At 38.9% G+C, this 19,533-nt stretch overlaps 2 protein-coding genes across 20 annotated transcripts in view; one reads left to right on the top strand and one right to left on the bottom strand.

Moving 5' to 3' along the window:
• Positions 1-2,291, bottom strand: part of JAKMIP3 (Janus kinase and microtubule interacting protein 3) — a 50,712-nt gene extending 48,421 nt beyond the window's left edge. For all 17 annotated transcript variants that reach the window (XM_053450910.1, XM_053450900.1, XM_053450899.1 and 14 more), the window contains exon 1: positions 2,013-2,291. The gene's annotated coding sequence lies outside the window, so the exon portion shown is untranslated. The remainder of the gene's footprint in view (positions 1-2,012) is intronic.
• Positions 2,292-6,494: 4,203 nt separating this feature from the next.
• BNIP3 (BCL2 interacting protein 3) lies at positions 6,495-17,361 on the top strand. Of its 3 annotated transcripts, none has more exons than XM_053450918.1 (6): positions 6,495-6,671; positions 12,345-12,525; positions 14,434-14,515; positions 15,029-15,135; positions 15,222-15,292; positions 16,926-17,361. In XM_053450918.1, exons 1-6 carry the CDS (start codon positions 6,632-6,634, stop codon positions 16,994-16,996), a joined length of 552 nt encoding a protein of 183 aa, XP_053306893.1. In that variant the 5' UTR covers positions 6,495-6,631; the 3' UTR covers positions 16,997-17,361. The 3 variants fall into 3 exon arrangements, with proteins under 3 accessions (XP_053306893.1, XP_053306891.1, XP_053306892.1); XM_053450916.1 differs by having other exon boundaries at positions 6,497-6,671; positions 15,222-15,371; XM_053450917.1 differs by having other exon boundaries at positions 6,498-6,671; positions 12,348-12,525; positions 15,222-15,371.
• The last annotated feature ends 2,172 nt before the right edge of the window (positions 17,362-19,533 follow it).

The raw sequence follows: 19,533 nt of genomic DNA on the forward strand, positions 1-19,533 counted from the left end.
TGCAGTTTGTGTTGCGACTGACATTATGAAGTCATCACTTCTTCCTGTGCTAGACCATTCCTGGTTTTCTGTAATTTGCCCCTTGTGGCTTGTCCTTGGGTTTTGCTGTGCGTGGCTTCATGCTCATTGTATTTCCCATGTACCTGCCACTTGTACTTGTTTGGGCTGCATGTGTCCTCCTGCACTTGCTCATCATCATTATCCCTTTATCCTACTGCCATATCTTCTGCTCTGCTTTCATGATACTTCATTCTTAGAACATTTTTCATGTTCTCAGCCTATACCTTGTGCGGACATGAGTTTTCGGCATGTCTACCTGTTCCTGTTTAGATCCAGCTTTTCCCAGTGTTCTTGTGCTCAATTCAAATGGCTACCCAAAAAGTGGTGCTCAACCCAGGTCACTATATATATATATATACTTATATATATTCACTAATGTGCAATAATCTTACGAGGAATCTTATATAGGTGCATACAAAATGCTGTTTGGTCACCTGAGAATGCATAATATTTTTTTTAATGTTTAATGTGTATATATATATATATATATATATATATATATATACTCATGCCCATTTGCATACAACCAAATTTACAAGTTATGCAGCACAACCAGTTGCATGCATTCGAATAATTAGTTTTGTGACTATTAAGTCCAGAGGGTCTCATTGTCCTACCTTGAGGAAACAAAGCTTGGATTTAAAACAGCACCCCCACCGAATGATATCATTATTAGAATCAGATTAATATTTCAAAAATATTGTACGGCAGTCCTAGGTTTTGCATAACATCAATCAAAAATATTAACTCTAACCTAAATTACTGTATACAGCAGTGTATTTCATGATCAAGGAGAAAAATATTTGTTTCCATGGCACGTCCCCTTTAATGTATGATAAATAACACAAATTACATATTTTAATGTCTGTGTATTCCAGATCCAACCAAGCAGATTATTTGTTTTAAAATTACTTTTTTAAATGTCTGATTTGTCTCATATTTTGGAATACTGGATAATATTTTGGGTTTTTTCCCCCCACGATATTTTCTCTTGCAACTTTGTAGCACTGGATAAAATACATCTACATCATGTAAGTGAATGAGATAAATACACGTATCATAGGTCATATGAATCACATCTGCACATATATCAAAATAATGATGCCAGCCAGCATCTCTTCACATTTACAGCAAATCAAGACGCAGGCAGGAAACGTATTCTTTACTAAATTATTATTTATTGTTTTATATACCGCCATCAAATTCCGTAGCGCTGTACAATGGGTAATCCATTCATCCCACACATGCATAGGTGTATCATACGTGTATCATGACAACCACTGTATTCAGTATATGGCCCTTACCATGGCATAACAGATCTAACAATAAAGGCAAAAAAATAGCATTTCCTTTTTACTAACACACCCAAATTGTCATCAATTATAAGCAAGACAGAGAATGATAGTGATGGTACTGGAACTCCTTTGATTGTCTAAGCATGATGTGAGTTGTAATCAACAGCAGCTGGACTGCCAAAGGTTCTTTATTCATTCTATATAACGCTTTATCTTAGTCAATTGATAGGGAAATTACCTATTTTCTAATATATCCAACATATGATTCAATGGACGGGATATTCTGTGTATAGTGTAAATAAATCAGGCCATAAGTTAATCAAAATAAAATGTAAGCTCCACATCCAGTGTTACAAAAATGACTTGCAGCCAATGCTACCTTTAACCCTTTAAACACCACATTCCTTTGCATTCCCTTTTTGACCCTCAAAGGTTTTTTTTAGGATGCATTTTGAAATTGTTGCTGAGATTGTTGCTGAGATGCAGAGAGATGCAGATGGGTGGAACAGCTGCAGACTTCCACCAGATAATCACAGAACAGCAGAAGAGGCCTGCGCCATGCAACAGAATGGAAGGAAATGTATTTTAACAGTCAGGGCACAAGGTTTGCAGAACCGAAATCAGCATGTAAAACAAATAAAAATAGAAATGACTAACCTTGCATGCCTGATCCTTCACAAGGCACACTGCATTATCTGAGAACAGCCCCATCCCTGGCTTGCAACACCATTCATTCTACAAGCAGCAGGCTCTTCCTAGCAGATCTAAAGAGATTTCATCATTCTCTGTGCAAACCCCACTACATAGAAACAATTCCATGCCTCCTGGGGGGGGTGATTTGTGTGCAGATCCTATTTTGGGTCTGGAGCCAATGCTGAGATTGGAATCATTAAATCAATCCAGGAAAGCAGGTAAAAAAATGTAAAGGAAAAAAAATGCTCACCATACACACGCCTACAAAGTGAGGAGTCAGAGAGAGAGGGAGAGAGAGGATGCTGGGGATGGCTTTGCACAGGGAAGATGCAGTTTCCCAGTGATGCTCTGTGGTCCAGCTCCCTCCTGGGAGAATGAGCTCATTGCTAGCATTCATCGCCCTCCTATCAGACATTGCAGTGTCACTGCAGCCAGATCCCAGTGCTAACACGTCATCAAATGAACACTTATAAATGGCAAAGCCTCCTCATCTGCAGCCAGAGAACCGGGCAAGGAAGCCACAGGCAAGATGTTAGGCAGAGGTCTCATCCACACCTAATACTGTCTGGGGAAGCTGCAGTACAGTGGACATAACATGATTCACTCCTTTCATAATCACATGTGTTAACTGCCATTATTGCATTGGGATTCCCAATCTGCCTGAGGATAATAGGAGTTTGAATCCAGACTCTGGAGGGTGTTTTGGAAATTGCAGCTGTACGGAACAGTTTGTCAGCTGTGGACTTCCAGTTCCATAGACAGATACACAGTGTAGTTTTTTAATGCCCCCCCACCTTAAAAGTGACTCTTTAAAGGGGCAGTCATGTCCACATTTTATTTTTTTTTGTCTCCTGTCTACCCATTGTACAGCGCTATGGAATATGACGGCGCTATATAAAACAATAAATAATAATAACTAGAGTGGAATTTGCAAGCTTCCACTGATGCAGCTCTTGGGAAACAATATAGCCATGAAAAAGTAGACAGGACAAACTATTTGACGTAGTGGTGGGCTAAGCAACATGTGGTCATATAGTGTGATAGTGTGATAGTGTGCCCAAATCCCTATGCTTATGCCTTAGACAGGTCTTTTGAATGGCATTCGCTTGGAATACTCGGAATTCTTGCTTGGTATTGGCAAGGATCCGACTAAAAAAATATTACAGAAGTAATATTATGTACAGAGCAGTACAAGACAAAGTGTGACCATGCCAATAAGTCCCTTCTGGGACCTGTACGGGACTTAGATGTTTTTAGTGTAACAAAATGTTACATTAATTGAGACCCTTTTTACAGAAAATATCTTTTATCAGCAGTTTGGATATTAAACTTATGCTATTCTTTTCATGAATATCCGGCCTACTTTGCAACGTTAATAAAACAAATGTTTTACATACGAAGCTTTGTCACCCTAAATAAAGCTACCGCAGCATACCTCTGATGAGGCATTTATTCAAATGCTCTGATGTCAGCACTCTTTCGCTGCACTCTACCGGTCATAGATGTCAGAGTTTGACAACAAAGCACATTTTTGTAGGATGCGTATTTGCTGGTATAAATTTCATGCACGGTATGAGAAAATATGTTTGGATTTTATCAGGAGTTTCCTTGCCCTTGTAATATATCATTTATGTGGGATGTGGTAAAGTCAATGATTTTCTTTTGTAGCTCAATTAACTTTTTTTTCAGATTTTGTATTCTTCGCGGATTATATTGAGACGTGAAAGGGTGTTCCAAGTAAGTAACAGACAAGGAAAGAGGTTCACTCGGGTTCTTCAGTGTTTAAATATCCAAGTGCATAGTTATTCAGTACTGATTAAATGAGACAGTTCGACGAAGATCTTCTACATAGACACTACAGCAGTTATATCCCCCCAGCATTTTCTATTTCTTATTTTTTTCTGCTACACTCTTTTGGAATGCAATATGAGCTGCAAGTTTTCTAGATTGTAAAATCGCCTGAGCAGGGCTCTCCTTACCTCTTTGTTCAGTAAGTCAGATTGTTATGTTATGCACTAATTGTTATGTCCATTCCTGAGAACTTCCTGGCTACCAGATACTGGAATGCTGGTAGGAGGTCCCGCTGACATCATTGTGCTATTCCGCTGACATCAGTGCACGATCCCCCTGACATCATTGTGGGATCCCGATTACATCAGTGTGCGATCCTGCTGACATTGTGCGATCCCCCTGACATCAGTGTGAGGTCCAGCTGACATCATTGTGCTATCCCGCTGACATCATTGTGCGATCCCACTGACCTCATTGTGGGATCCCGATGACATCAGTGTGCGATCCCCCTGACATCAGTGGGCGGTCCCGCTTACGTCGTGGGACACACACCATTGTTGGGGGGGAAGCACGCAGGGAATAGGGCATGCCACAACACCGCTCCGATTACCCAGAGTTCCCCGTAGTGACCCAGAGAAGCAGAACTTCACTTGGAGTCTCCGGGCAAAACCCAGAGCGTTCCCAGGTATGGTAATGATGCAAAACTTTACATTAGCAGAAATTTGGACTTTTACATACAAAAAAACCCACATAGTTTAAAGTAACCCAATGTGAAAGGTGTGTTTTAAATTATTTCAAAGTATTGTCATCCACCGCTTCTACTACACCCGCAGCTGTAAAAATAATTGTGATTTGTTTTGTGAATATTTATTATTTGCCACAATATACCCTAAATATTTAAGCAATTTTAGGAAGCTGTGGTTTTATTGTGCAACAGACATTGCCAACACTCAATGCCTGGAATCGGTTTTGCTTTACTGCCATGTGAGCCCATATTTTAATATATAGATATACCAATAGTGTGCATTCAGATGGTGTCTGTAAAAAGCAGGTAGCCCAATTTGATTTTAGTGACGTTAAGATGAAATTATACTTTCTAAATGAGAGGACTCTTAGACTTTTGAAATATTAACCCTTTAATAGCCGATCAAGAAGATTCTATATGGTTACTCACCAGGCGGCTCTAATAGCGGCCCTCACGGAAACCTTGACTCCTTGTTATTTAAAGGCACTTGAGTCACTCGCATTCAAGAAGGAATATCAAAGGTAACATACTGACAGCAAAAGCACCGATTAGGAGCCTTACGTATGATCACAGCAGTGTAGAATAAGGAATCGGTTCCAGACCCTGTTAGAATGTGTTCTTTCAACCAAGAGACCCTGAGATTTGGGCACAAACCCCGAGACTCAGGGTCATAGAGTCTGTGGAGCCTGTAGAGTTCCCAGGTATGGATATAACGTCACGATACACGCACGGAAAGTGGGCCGAGCTGGACACGGCATTACACCTCACTATGTTGTGTGGACAAAGTAGTGGCATGACATAACCGGTGACCAAATTGCTGTCATCTATGAACCTTAATTACTACTAGTTCAAAGTACAGCAACAATCGGTACTGAGCGGATTCTGTCATGATGTAACAGCGTCTGAGCATTCGCTATTCCACGATGTCAGTAGTTGTTGACATGGACGGGCAGGAACAAGGCGTGTGCGATTTCTCCAGTTCCACATTAAAATCAGTGAGTTTCCAGGGCAAGTGACAGAAACCGACGATCCACTAAGTGCACTTTCCCTACCGTTTAATTAAATATCTACACATTGCACCAACCGATCAGAAAACAAGTGCTCGCATCATAACAATCATAATCATAGGTCCATACAGTGGGGGATCATATGCACACAATGCCTCACTATATGGGCTAATGCAAACAAATCAGTGCAGTGTATATGTTTGACGCTGTCAGTGCAGTTTGGGTGACATGTGATGTCCCAAAGCTTTAAAGCCCCAGGCACAAGTGCCTGTTTACTTAAAGCCAAAATGCTAGCCCTCCTTGATGAAGCCTTCCAAGTAGCCCCCCTCCCCGTTGACTGGCACAAGTACAGACATTTACCCACCGCGGCCGTTGACATTATAATGCTGATGTGCCAACGATCACGTAAACACGGCAGCAGAGTAACGGAAACACGGAGCTCCTTGTTATTCAGTAGATCTGACGTTTGCTGGCACGGTGGGCACTTTCACGTCATGTTTAGACGTAGTATAACCTGAGCCAACGGGGTTCACCTAACCACGAACCCTGATTCATTTACCGAGAGTACAGAACGAGATCCGGGCTGTGATTGTGTTCTACTTGGAAACATTAACAACGCGGCCGATAATTTATCACTTTAGAATGTTTACTTAAACCGAATGAATTAACCTTTAAAATACATTTTCAAGCGCACAAGACGCGGATTCCAAGATCTAACGAACTAACGTGCAGCAGGAAACTAACCAATCATAAGCTTCTTATCAGCAGCCAATCATTAACGACTTGACACACACAGCTCGTGCTCGCTGCACGTAGCCCGGAGGCAGCCTATCCCGGCAGGCGGAGCGGCCTTTCTGGAGCTGTGCCTTTTTTATCACAGTGGGGAGGAATGCGCTGCTGTCCAATCAGAGGGCGACTACGTGAGAAACGTCATCGCTGGAGCTTAGAGCAATAACAATAACAAGTCCAGTGATAAAAGCAGCTGCTGCTGCTGTTGCTGTGTGTATGTGACAGCTTGCTGAGCAAACAGGGAAAGCACAATGGAGACAGCAGAGAACCTGCAGGATGAACACTTACAGGGTAAGGGATCTCTACACGCGTCCCTGGGGAGAGAGAGAGAGGGAGAAAAGAGAGGAAAGAGGGAGAAGAGAGAGGAAAGAGAGAGAAGAGATCACAATCTAAAACTAGAGCGTGACAGGAGTTCATGTAATGTTTTCTTTTAGAGAGGGTGGTAGGTAAATGGAACAGCCTCCCAGCAGAGGCTAACACAGACAGGAATGCTAACACGCATGGGGTAGGCATATGGTTATCCTGACTATTAATAGACCAAGGACTGTTTAAGGTCTGAGACTTTATCAGGAAAAGCATAGACCGAATGGTCCTAATGTTGTGTGTAGGGTGAAAAGGCGTATCTGGGATACTCCTGCCATGATCTCTGTGACAGCGACATAACTGTATGTACTTCAGGTAGAAAAGGGGTTTATTCACTAAGGAGCAAGGTGTAGGTGGCCAGCAGAGAGGAAAAAGTCTTATTTCGAATGCCTTGGAAAGGCCAGCCCTGGTGATGTTCTGCAAGCAGCGTGAGGTTAGCCCTCCCTAAGCACAGTTAAGGTGGTGAGAAGAGCGATGAGCTGTTAGTGAATAGCCCCTAATGGCTTTGTGTGCGGGTTTGGTGGCCCGTGGTCGGCCTGCGCTGTTTGTGAGAGGATCCAGGGCCGTTGTTGGCTACATCGGTGTGATTGCGTTTCCCAGGCTTTGTTTACATAGAAAGCACAGGCGCCCCAGCAGGGAGTCAGCCCATCGTAGTGTTATTCGCAGTCACCAGACTGAGTGTGACTTCACCGGTGACATCAGCTTTGTTAACCCTTTTATAGCCTCAAGGATATTCTAAGCATTGCTCTTCCACCCCTGGCCCCGAGATCAAACTGGCCCTCGCAATACTATGACAATAATGGAAGCTGCGGTTAGCGTCACCCGCCATGCAAGCGTAATCCGCAAATCCTAATGCTGGCTGGGCATAGTAGGATTGGTAGTACTCACTCCGCATCCTATGTTGTCATATGTGTTAAACTCTAAGTGCAATATTAAAAAAAAAAAAAAAACATGCAAGTAAATGTTGGTTTCCATGGTGATTTGCCCCAAACGCCTGTTTAGAAATCCTGATTCTAAAGGTGATAGGACTGAATGGAGGAGATATAGACGGGAAAGTTGGGTTTGTTTGATAAACATGATCTATTGTTGCAGCGTTTTATTTTTTATTTATAAATACTGTATACTATGTTGCTGTGCATGGGATTGTGTAACTAGAGACAAAAAGCTCAGTGATATTCTAAATACAAGCGAAGCATGTCACCAGTCGTTTAGGGGTTATTTATTGTGGAACTATTATTAGTTCTCCATGCGCGGCGTCCGTTAGATGCATGAGTTGTGACGTCTATCTGGGCTCTTAATGCAGGATCAGCTGCCAAATGTTGAGCTATTAGTTTCCATTGTGAATTCCTCCAACTCCCATCAGGCCCTGGCCAGCAGATATTCGGCGTGATTTGCAGTTATGGACCTGCGGCGTGCCTATTGCGTGGTCCGTGTGCTACACAGCAAAGCAGTTCCTTTGGTCCGTTTTGTCTACTTTTTTTAGTTTAAAAAGTGTGAAGTTACTTTGTAGTGTTGGTTTTCAGCAGAATCTAAAGTAAGGCTGCAGAGCAGTTTATTACAGTAGGACAGAGGCCTAAAAACTATAACAAAAATACAGTGGTAAAAATGTAATATGGTGTGGAAACTGTGAGACAAACATTGTTGTTATTTATTGTTTTATATAGCGCCATCAAATGCTGCTCTGCTGTACAATGGGGTCTTTTTTATGATTCTATTCATTTTAAAGCCAAGTAAGGTTTTTGCTTGAATTGTTACTAGTGCAAGAAAACAATATCTTTTAAAGCAACTTCCAGATAATTACATGGTTTTTTTGAGTTTTAGTAGAATATTGCTGGCTGGGTGCATATAATGGAGATGTATCAAGGGTTAAAAAAAAAATTATGGAAAAATATTCTGATCATCTGCTTGTTGATGTTATTATCATCACAATAAATATTTACGGGGCAAGTGACGGCTCTAATTATAACAGACATGTTGGCTTTGGGCGCTAGAGTTATTCTAAGGAGGTTTTGTTTGTGTTGTAGGAGTGTGCGTGCGCGACTGCGATTCACTGCAATTGGGATTCCATGAGAATCCTCATTCTCCATCTAAGGAATAAAACGATTGTATGCGTGATTGTAAGGCGATGGACAGGTAATCGTGAACTTTACTATACTTGCCAATAATTTAGTTAATTGCCATTAATTAATAGTTTGAGTCTATAAACTAATAAATGTATAGAAAATCTCTAGATTGTAAGCTCCTCACCCTCCTCTTGTTTCTGTAAGTCAGGCTATTATGTTACATACTTATGTCCTGTTTACCCATTGTACTGCGCTGCGGAATATGATGGCGCTATATAAAACTATAAATGATAATAAGTAATGTTGACCCTGGAATGTGGTATTTGGGGAAAAGGGGGGTTTTACAGACTATAGGGGGGAGATTTTATAAAACTGTTAATAAAGGAATAATTATTAGAACGCTGAGCTATGAAGCATTAAAAGATCTATAAATATTATTGGAGACATACATGCAATATGCCGTTGTGACATCACAAATTGGATTTAAATAGGATGATGAAGTGAATCTAGTCGGGGTATGTCTGAACATGCCTTACTCTCCCCGTGCCACATGGGCTGACGTTTAGCTGCCGTTGGTTTAAAAGGAACATGTTTACATTAATCTGCACCTCCTCTGCTGGGGGGCAGCATCGGCCTCAAACAGGGTGTAGCAAACCTGATCAATCCCAAGGACTCGCCTGCATCATGTGTAGACATGTCGGCTTTTAACAAAGATGGAAGACCCGCATTAATTGGAGCGACCGTAATCGGAAAGTAAAGCCATCTGACATATCACATGTTTGTTTACTTTATTATAATATAGGCCATCCCGCTAGTATTTAATATGATGTCATATTTGCGAGCAAACAAAACAATAGAACGTAATGGCAGATAAGAATCAGTAGTCTGCCCATTTTTCCTGATGCCAAGACTCGGTCCTTGGTCTCGTCTTTCATGATAGCTTTATTCCTATTTCATCCATGCTTAAATTCTCTCTCTGTATTAGCCCCTACCACTTCTGCTGGGAGGCTGGTTCACTTATCTGCCACCCTCTCAGTAAAGTAAAAGTTCATTACGAAGCTTCTGACCTTCTGGTTTTAGGTTATGGCCTCTTTCTCCTTCTTTGGAATAAACGTCTATCCTGTGCTTCGTGAAAAAATATGACTACTATTTTACTAATATGAAAATGTTTTACCCAAGGAATCGGTGACATCATACAGGGATATTTGGTACTGTGCTCTAATATACCAGAAGATACTATGGAATTAGGGCCTAGCCAACCTCCATTCTAGAGCCCAAAGCAAAAAACCTATTGCCTTCCATGTAATCCTTTACTAGGTGATAATTCATATTGAAGTGTTCTGTGAGTATTGAAGTTGCAGCCCTGCTGCAGCAGCTGCCCTCCTCCTTCATGGTCTGATATTTCTTGGCTGCTTGTAATTAATGCACGGTTTTCCATACTTCGTGGTGAAGAAGGTATCTTTTCCAAAAGTCTGATCTCTAATGGCTGTATGGTAAAGGTGGCAGCAGTAATGGCCGATCATCCCCAGCGGCCTGCTAGACTTTCTAATTAATGGCTGGAATTTAGATCTGTACTTTGAATGCTGTCTAGAATTTGTTTTGGGACACATCAGCCAACAAATTTCATACTTGTCTGTATCTATATTTACACTCACATAAAGTTCAGAGATTGTGACAGCCAATTGCTACATGAGGCATGGGTCATGGCAGAGGATCGTAAACAGTGCATTAGACGCTAGATCCGAAAGGTATTTGTACATTATTATTAATAATAATAATATATTTTATTTATATAGCACTTTACAATACATACATTCAAAAGGTTATATAAAAGCTTTTACTTAAACCCCTGAGAATTTACAATATATATATATATATTTTTATTTTTTTTGGGGGGGCTTTTTAAACAATATTTTGTTCCCATTTCTTTTTTTTCCCATAAATGTAACAAATTTGTGGGTAAGCAGAGTAAAATGGGTTCTCCCTATCTGTGAAAAACAAAGTGTGCCGTTACCAGGACCTCTAATTCCATCAAGATATTGACAGTTCTGCGTATGAAAGGATGTTCCATTGGGGGAAGAAATGCTTCTCATTTTAATACGCATTTTTTTTTATATATATAACTGGGTTGTGGAGAACGTACACAACATGAGGAATGCTAGATATGACAGGTTTGGCCGAACTGACTGCCCTTACTCCAAACCCGCTGGGCAAATGCTTAGTTGGCCACCAGGAAGCTCCATAATCTTGTAGATATCACAGCTGTTGGCCCGGGCTGCTTTCCAGCTGATCCCGGGTCACCATTGCATTGATCTTCCAAAAGCTGAGTCATCCTCTATATAGTTCCATGCTTTACAGACCGAGATTACTAAATCTTTAAACATGTATCGTGATTATCCACACATTCTGTATACAGCTCCCTGAACCAAAGCTGGAAAATCCCTATTTGGAGGACATGATCTCTTGTGGATCCTAAGGTTACGTCGTAGGACAGGATGTTCTCGGAGGAGACAGAACTCACAGTCCTTTCTAGTCTTAGCTGCTGTGTTTTGGAGTTGAGTTTAGTTCCTATTGGCTCTGCCTCTGACTGTGTTGGCAGTGATTGTTTTAAGCATCCACTTACGTGGATGTGGACTTCATTCGTTACTGTATTACTCTGTCATGCCCAGCAGGAAGCGGGATACCCAACGCATCGAGATTTAATATGTTCTAAAACTCATTTCTGGTATTATCTAATATATTAAATATAATAAGACGCTTATCTCAGATTACCTGCGTTCACTCAAACAATTTTTAGGGCAATTAAGAATAACGTGGAATGGTGTCATTGTTTTCATAATATTGTTGGGCGGCACTTTTGTGATATTTCGAGGTTTGAGCACATGACAACACTCTGCGTGCCTATTGTGAAACGTCTTATTTTTATTACAACACTGCTTAATGGAAATGTCGACAACAGTCCGTTATTCTACTTGGCTCGCTCTGCTGATACTATTGCATAAATATGTTTGTCCACCAGCATGCGGATCTCTCTCAAATCTGCATATTTCAGTAAACTGCGAAGATAGAGATAACCAGCGCAACAACTAGTTCTTGTTTACAGTTTCTCTTTTTCTGATTATACTTTCGAGGACAGGGCAGGTCATCTTGTATTTCTATTTTTAACTCAACTTTTGTTCTGTTGTCTTGGTTTGAAATGGAGATGAAAGTCATGTGACTGGAAGGCAATTGCGACATACATTTAGTCGGACTGGTGCACCCAAGATGACTGTACAAAGTATGCGGCTTAATGACGTGAAGCGAGTTCTCTTTGTCCTAAGTAAATAACATCATGGGTTTGCAGGTTAATAATAAAGCAGCTAATGTTTACTAGGGGACTGCACTTAAGTAACCTTTGTTTCCAGAATCTATAAGCAGCAACATAACACGTACAGACATATGGTGCATTGTATAGTACATTCCTTATTGTACTTTCTGTTCTTTTGTTCTTGAATAATATTATTAGAGATATATATGAATTTGCTTGTTATTTGGCCAGCAGGGTCTTGGGTAGAACTGCACTTCAGCGGTAATGGGAATGGAGCCACCATGCAGCTCCCGGGTCAAGAGCCGGGGCCTGCTTCAATTTCCATTCACAACGGCGATATGGAAAAAATTTTACTCGACGCACAACATGAATCCGGAAGAAGTAGCTCTAGAGAAAGTTCCCACTGTGATAGGTATGTAAAATCTCAGTGCAACAGCTCCCTGGATATTTTAAAGTTGTTATATTGCCACCATATATTATATGTATATGGGCCATAATGGGCTATAATGCAGCATTGTTTATTATTATTCTGATTATTATTACCACTGCTACTATCATGCATGACAAAGTAAGATTGAGAGGAAGAAGGAAAGTAACAAATCAAAGTAGCTCATATATAATGTGAAGATTTTTATATGTATAAAGGTTTTTTTGCGGTGTTGTGATGAAACGTTATTTGTGTATATATATCATACAGTCGTGTTAAAAAGTACACCCTCTTTGAATTCTATGGTTTTACATATCAAGACATAACAACAATCATCTGCCCCTTAGCATGTCTAAAAATTAGGTAACTATTGCAACACATGACATATTACACCATATCATGATTTATTCAACAAAAATAAAGCCAGAATGGAGAAGCCATGCATAGAAAAAATTGTGTACATCCTCACTGCTTCCATAGGAATTAAGATACTAAGTAGCAGAGGGTGCTGCTATTCAAATGCCTTTGATTAATCGATCATAGCAAGTGTTAGCATGTTGAATGCTAAAGTTCATGACAGTACAACTGGAAAAAGACTGTATAGGGTTTGTTTGGAATGGTTGCCAGGAGAAAGCATCTTCTCTCTAAAAAGAACACAGCAGCACGGCTTCGGTTTGCAAAGTTGCATCTGAACAAACCACAAGACTTCTGAAACAATGGACAGACGAGATCAAAGTGGAGATGTTTGGTGAAGGTGTAATGATTTGGGCTTGTTTTGTAGCCAAAGGACCTGGGAACTTTGCAGTTATTGAGTCAACCATGAACTCCTCTGTATACCAAAATATTCTAGATTCTAATCTGAGGCTATCTGTCTTGGCTGAAATTGAGTCATGGAACAGAAACATGAAACATGATCCCATGCACACCAGCAAATCTACAACAAGGTGGCTGAAGAAAAGAAAATAATTAAGGTGTTGCAAAGGCCCAGTTAAAGTCCAGACCTCACCCCACTTGAAGTGCTGTGGTGGGACCTTGAGAGAGCTGTGCGTAAAGAAATGCCCGCAAACCTCAATGATTTGAAGCAATGCTCTAAAGAAGAGTGGGCCAAAATTCCTCCAACGATATGAGAGACTGATAGTCATACAGAAAATTACTATGTCAAGTTATTGCTGCTAAAGTTGGTTCTACAAGCTATTGAATCATAGGGTGTACTTTTTTCACACATGGCTTCTACGTTTTGGCTTTATTTTTGTTGAATAAATCATGATATGGTGTAATACATCATATGTTGTATTTATCTAATTTTTAGACCTACTAAGGAACAGGTGATGTCCTGTTATGTCCTGTTATGTAAAACCATAGAAATCAAAGAAGGTGTACTTTTTTCACATGATGTATGTGTGTATATCTGTGTATGGGTGGGATATATTAGGCAGCAAGTGAACATTTTGTCCAGGAAAAATAGGCTCTTGTGGGCTGTTCCTGATCTGTCAGTACCTATCAAAAGTGGTCCAAGGAAGGAAAAGCGAAGAACCGGCGACAGGGTCAAGGGTTGCCAAGGCTCATTGATGCTAGTGAGGGGCAAAGGCTGGCCTGTGTGGTCAAATCCAAAAGACAAGCTACACACACCATAAAGTAGAGCAAATCTTTACTTAAAATATTTTGCCAACAGAGCAATATTTTCACATTCCTACATTTTGTCTGTGTGAAATGTATCCATGATATTACTGAATAGAAGCAGATATCAAGTGAGAAAAATTCTCCTAGGCTGGACTCAAAAATACACATATTGCACAGAGTTACATGTATGTAACTATGTAAGTTGTAGAAATGAAAAGTTGATGGACAAGTATAAACTTTTCAATTCCTTGTTTTAACTTTTTCAACCGATAGTCCTCCTCGGTCTCAGACACCGCAGAGTATCCAGAGATCAGTTGAAAGTGACCAAAGCAGCAAAGAAAAGAGCAGTTCTCAGGTAAATTTTGGTTTTGTAATCCTGTAGCGAATTAGTAGTAGTAGTGAACGTATTTTTTTTTTTTTTAGAGATACTAAGTCGGCTGTGGGCCCCAAGGACTGAGATACAAAGTCGGCTGTAGGGTCCCAGGACCAAAGAGAAAATAAGCCCTTTCAGGAGGGCTATTTAGCCCTAATAATGCAAAAATTTAAAAAAATTTGTCTTGTGTTTTTTGAAATCCTTTCTTTTGTTCTTTCCTACTGACCCGTGAAAACACAGTTATGACAGCCAAGTTCGTCAAGCACAAGTAGTCAAGCTTCTATAGTTTATAGTATTTGAAGACATATAACTACTGCTATTTATGGTATTTTATAAGTATTATTGGTAATTTTGTTGGCAATTAAACTTATTCCTTTATCCTTACCTCCCAACTGTTCTATTTCTTCCCCTTGTGTTGTTTGTTCTGGGTTTTTTTTTCCCAGAATGTGTCACAAATCTTCACAATTTAATGTTGTTTCTTTTTTTTTTCTGCAGTCAGAAGAAGACTACATAGAACGACGGAAGGAGCTAGAAAATATATTAAAAAAGAATTCAGACTGGATATGGGACTGGTCTAGCAGACCTGAAAATATCCCTCCTAAGTAAGATTACTTCTCATTATGTTTGTAGTTATGGTAGGTTTAGATTTTTCACATTGTTAAATATATATATATATTTTTCCCAATAGAGAATTTATTTTCAAACATCCAAAGCGTAGCTCAGCTCTAAGCATGAGGAACACAAGCGTCATGAAGAAAGGTGGGATTTTTTCAGCTGAGTTTTTAAAGGTTTTTCTCCCGTCTTTGCTTCTTTCCCATCTGCTCGCTATCGGATTGGGGTAAGTAACTAAAAACAGGGGAAAAAAAATACATGATGAAAAGTAAAATTATTCTCAATCTATATACTATAACTTATGGAAATGAACTCTTCTGAGTGATCCGCCTGTCTAACGTAACTAAACATCCTCTGCATTGTTAAATAGTTTTAATAATTATTTATGATAGTTTTAATAAAGTTATTGTACGAATAATTACCATAATTAGGGAACATTCATCCAGCTTCAACGCTTTGTGTCTATATAAACAAATCATTTGATCAAAATATGACTTCATATTATTTTGAAAGAAACGTCAAAAGGCTTTGTTGGTTTTAACAAAAGCAAAAGAAAAAATATGTTCAACAAAAGGGGGAAAAGAATGTAGCTGTTAAAGAATGATAATTATATAGGCATAGTTGCCTGTATAAAAAAGTATTTTTTTATTTGTGCAGTTGCTCTATTCCTGTATAAGTGTATTAAATATGCAAAACATAGTTAACCAAAGCATGCTTTGTGTGTATATTGTGTATAATACTGTATTATATTATGACACATACCCGTATACAGTATGTATGTGCCCCATAATATTGATTACATGAGAGTAAAGTAAATTGAAATTTCATTACCAATAAGTATCGCACAGGGCGTTCTTTCAGTGTATTCTATATTACTTGTTCAGGTGCTTATGTTAGAATGGATGGTGGAATGGGAGCACACACTTAGCCTGTTGTGGGCTCAGTGGTCCTCCAATTATTGTACATTTAGATGATGCCAGACTATTAGCGGCCCTTTAGCAACTTGCACATTATTCATAATCACATGTGATCAGACATGGATATTCTGGTACGTAGTGTTTTTCAACATTTGTCCTTAAGTACCCCTGGTAGTCTTTGCCTGTTCGGGTTATGTTGGGACAAGCAGAGGGAAAGGCTGTAGATCTTATTTTCCAGGCACACATTATTCGTTAACTATTTGCTAGAAGCCCTGCATTTGGCATTAAAAAGCAATATATGTTAAAAGTCAAAAACAATCTTTACATATTCTGCATATGGCCCTCTGATTAGTATGTTCACTTACAATAAACTATTTTTGTTGATCACTCATCATAAACTTTGTTCACATTGGCACATGAAATGCATATCTCGGGTGAAATGGTATGGTCCATTACAGTCCATGCAGCTGGAACCTGGTGTCCAAGTGAAGGAGTTTCCACTGCCAGGTTGAAGAGAAAGAGAAATATAGAACTTGTAGGCATCCACATCTGACAATGTTAGCCACTGACACACGTTGGCCATGTTTGGTGGTATCCGTTACTGTAATCCTTCGAATGGCTCTGTCCAGTCATTACGTTTTGAATATAGAGCGTTAAAAATGATCGCAAGCCCCTCTATAACTCACAGGGAAAAGTGTTGGTTCCATCCCTTGTGCCATGTAACCACATCAAAGAACTGCTACAATACAGAATAATTATTATGTATACTATAGTGTTACAAAAAGGAGGTGCAACAAATTTCAAACCTGTTGACAAATCTATGTCAAACTGTACAATATGCGTTTGTGCTTTTATTTTTAAAGGGTTTTTATTGGAAGACGTCTGGCAACCTCCACTGGCACGTTTTAGGTTGAGAAAGCAGAAAAAGCTTTGAGCGTGAAAAAAATGGTGAGATTATAGAAGCACAGTTCTTGTAGTGAGAAACATTACACCTTCCTTTCGCTCTGCAAATGAATATTGTTCATAAAGTTTAAGCGTGTAGATGGCTGTCAACCTCTAGAATTAAGACACCATTTTTGCTCAGATCAGTGAGTGTATAGAATGCATTTTCCTCTACTGTGAAATACCATAGCTTCCTGCAAAGGCAAGTTTTAATACGTTATTTGACTGTGCATGCTTTAAAAATGATATGAAGAAGTAATTGTGGAACTCATGGTATGTTACCTGGCTTATGGTTATACTTTGCTGCTGTGAAGTGTCACTTCTGAGATTGTTCTTGGCTTCTTTGTGTTGGAGAACTTTATTTTACAGAACAATAAAATACTATTTTATTGTTGTCATTTAGTCCGATGTATGTCAAACTATCATACCAACTCTTAGATCTCAGAACATGCTTGTTTGTAAATATAATCGGCATTGGTTAAAAATAATAATATAGTGGTGTTCAAAAGATGTCCCAGAACTTCAACACTGAAGGAGGTTCCTGCACTAGTATTAAAGAGATTATCTCTTGAAATACACCTTACCATATTTCAGAAGAATTGTTATTTAATGCAGGTTCAAAGGTTTGGTGCCAAACGCTAAATATAATAAAAATAAAAAATACCAAGAATAAGATCTCAACAAAATATGTGGTTAGTATAAAATACATTTAAAGACCTACAAAGTCCAGAATAGATTAGGAGCAAATTCTATCACTAGTGACCTAAAGTAAAGCTGCGGGCATTGCTCCCCAACTAAGCATGCAGCTTGAACCCATCCCATCTAAAACCCAGTCCCCAATCTCTAACACTAAGTAGATAATACATAAGTAAATGGCACGGCATGAACAAAAAGAAAACTAAGTTTCATCAACCTAGCGTTGGGTTTATCAGGGCAGAATTTGCCCATACAAAGCCCCTGACAGGCCTTTAACATCATGGTGTCAAACTACCAACCCCCCCCCCCCAAAAAAAAAAAGTTGTCATTTATGTAGTACCCTTTTTAGTGTTAGAAATTGGAAAATCGGATAACAGCAGACCCAGCATTACTCATCCCTTAATGGGTAACAGCCATACCTTGATCACTCTGCATACTTAATTATGTCTCAGAGCTGGAGCCCAGTCCTGGTTCTCCAGCTTCCATTTTGGACTTTTTCAAGAAGAAAAGATCTAAATGGGGTGAAACGTACACTCTTTGTAATAACCACACAGGGCGTAATATGATAAAAATTAAAACGTCTGCTGGTATTCTTGATCTTTACAAGACTCCCCTATAGCTTATTTATTTTTTATTATTATTTTTAACTATTTGTCACATGATTGGGGACATTAATAACACAGAGTAACAGAAAAATCTTAAAGGACCTAAAGATAAGATCTGGAAATTTTTGAAAATGCTTAAATGCTCAGCGTAATTTGTCAAAGCATTTAAATACTTATCTAATCGCTGTTACGGAAAATTTACAGGGAGGGAGTGAAAGCGTCAAGCAAGGTGCGAAATCTGAAAACAGGATTACACAAAATTTATGGAACCCTAAAAACCTAAAAAAGGATGTTTCAGTTGCTTTTTATTATTCCAAGTGCTGTTTGGAATCCAAATTTTTACAGCAAAAAAGAAACACGCCGCCTTTTCCCGTACATTAAATATTTTGTCGTATATATATATATATTTCCAATATTGTGCCAGATTCACTTGTTATAAGTATATCATGTTCATTGTATACAATTGCCGAACAGGTTTAAGCAACCAAATGTGAAAGAATGTTCCGATTTCCCATTTTGCTAAAGCAGTCTTACTGCTATATATATATATATATATATATATATATATATATATATATATATATTATATCCCTTTAACCAATGGCAAAAGCACACATTACAATGTATTGGATATTTAAACATTTGCACATGAATCCAAAAAGCACCTTTTGTAATAATGGCTTATCCAGCTATTTATATTTAATGTGCAGCTTACCTGTAAACTTCACCTTAAATTATTGATCACTGTACATAAAGTAATTAAACATAATACATCCTTATGATTAAGAAATTATTCCTTGTTAAAGCCAAAGTCATTTGTAAGAATGTATTAAGCTTGTGTTTTCTTGTAATACCTGTATTTATGTCATTGTTGAGTTTTTATTAAGTTCCTCCTTCTGTTGTGATCTAACCTAGCAGTGATTATTGCAAGTACACAATAAACGTTATCTATGTACATCTCTGAAATAAACGTTTTTAAAACGAATGCTGAAAGTGTTTACTCATTTAACAGAAATACATTGTGTATGCTCATGGGTTTTGGGGGGGCACAACATGCATTATATTGTAATTATATTATTTGGGGTGAAAATAGGGTTTTTTTTTTTTAATACCACCTTCATTACAGAACAGTGTGAGCATAAACGGGGAAAAAATAGGTGCCGTCATCATTGCTTTGCACAAAAAAGCATAAACATTATTGTCAATGCATTTAAAAGTTGAGATCTCT

Source organism: Spea bombifrons, chromosome 11 (assembly GCF_027358695.1).
Source record: "Spea bombifrons isolate aSpeBom1 chromosome 11, aSpeBom1.2.pri, whole genome shotgun sequence".
NCBI lineage: Eukaryota > Metazoa > Chordata > Amphibia > Anura > Pelobatidae > Spea > Spea bombifrons.

Coding starts and splice junctions, on each gene's coding strand:
- BNIP3 (XM_053450916.1), top strand. CDS start 6,632: ATGGAGACAGCAGAGAACCTGCAGGATGAACACTTACAGG. Junction 12,526..14,433: donor GAAAGTTCCCACTGTGATAG/GTATGTAAAATC, acceptor TTCAACCGATAG/TCCTCCTCGGTCTCAGACAC. Junction 15,372..16,925: donor CTGCTCGCTATCGGATTGGG/GTAAGTAACTAA, acceptor TTATTTTTAAAG/GGTTTTTATTGGAAGACGTC.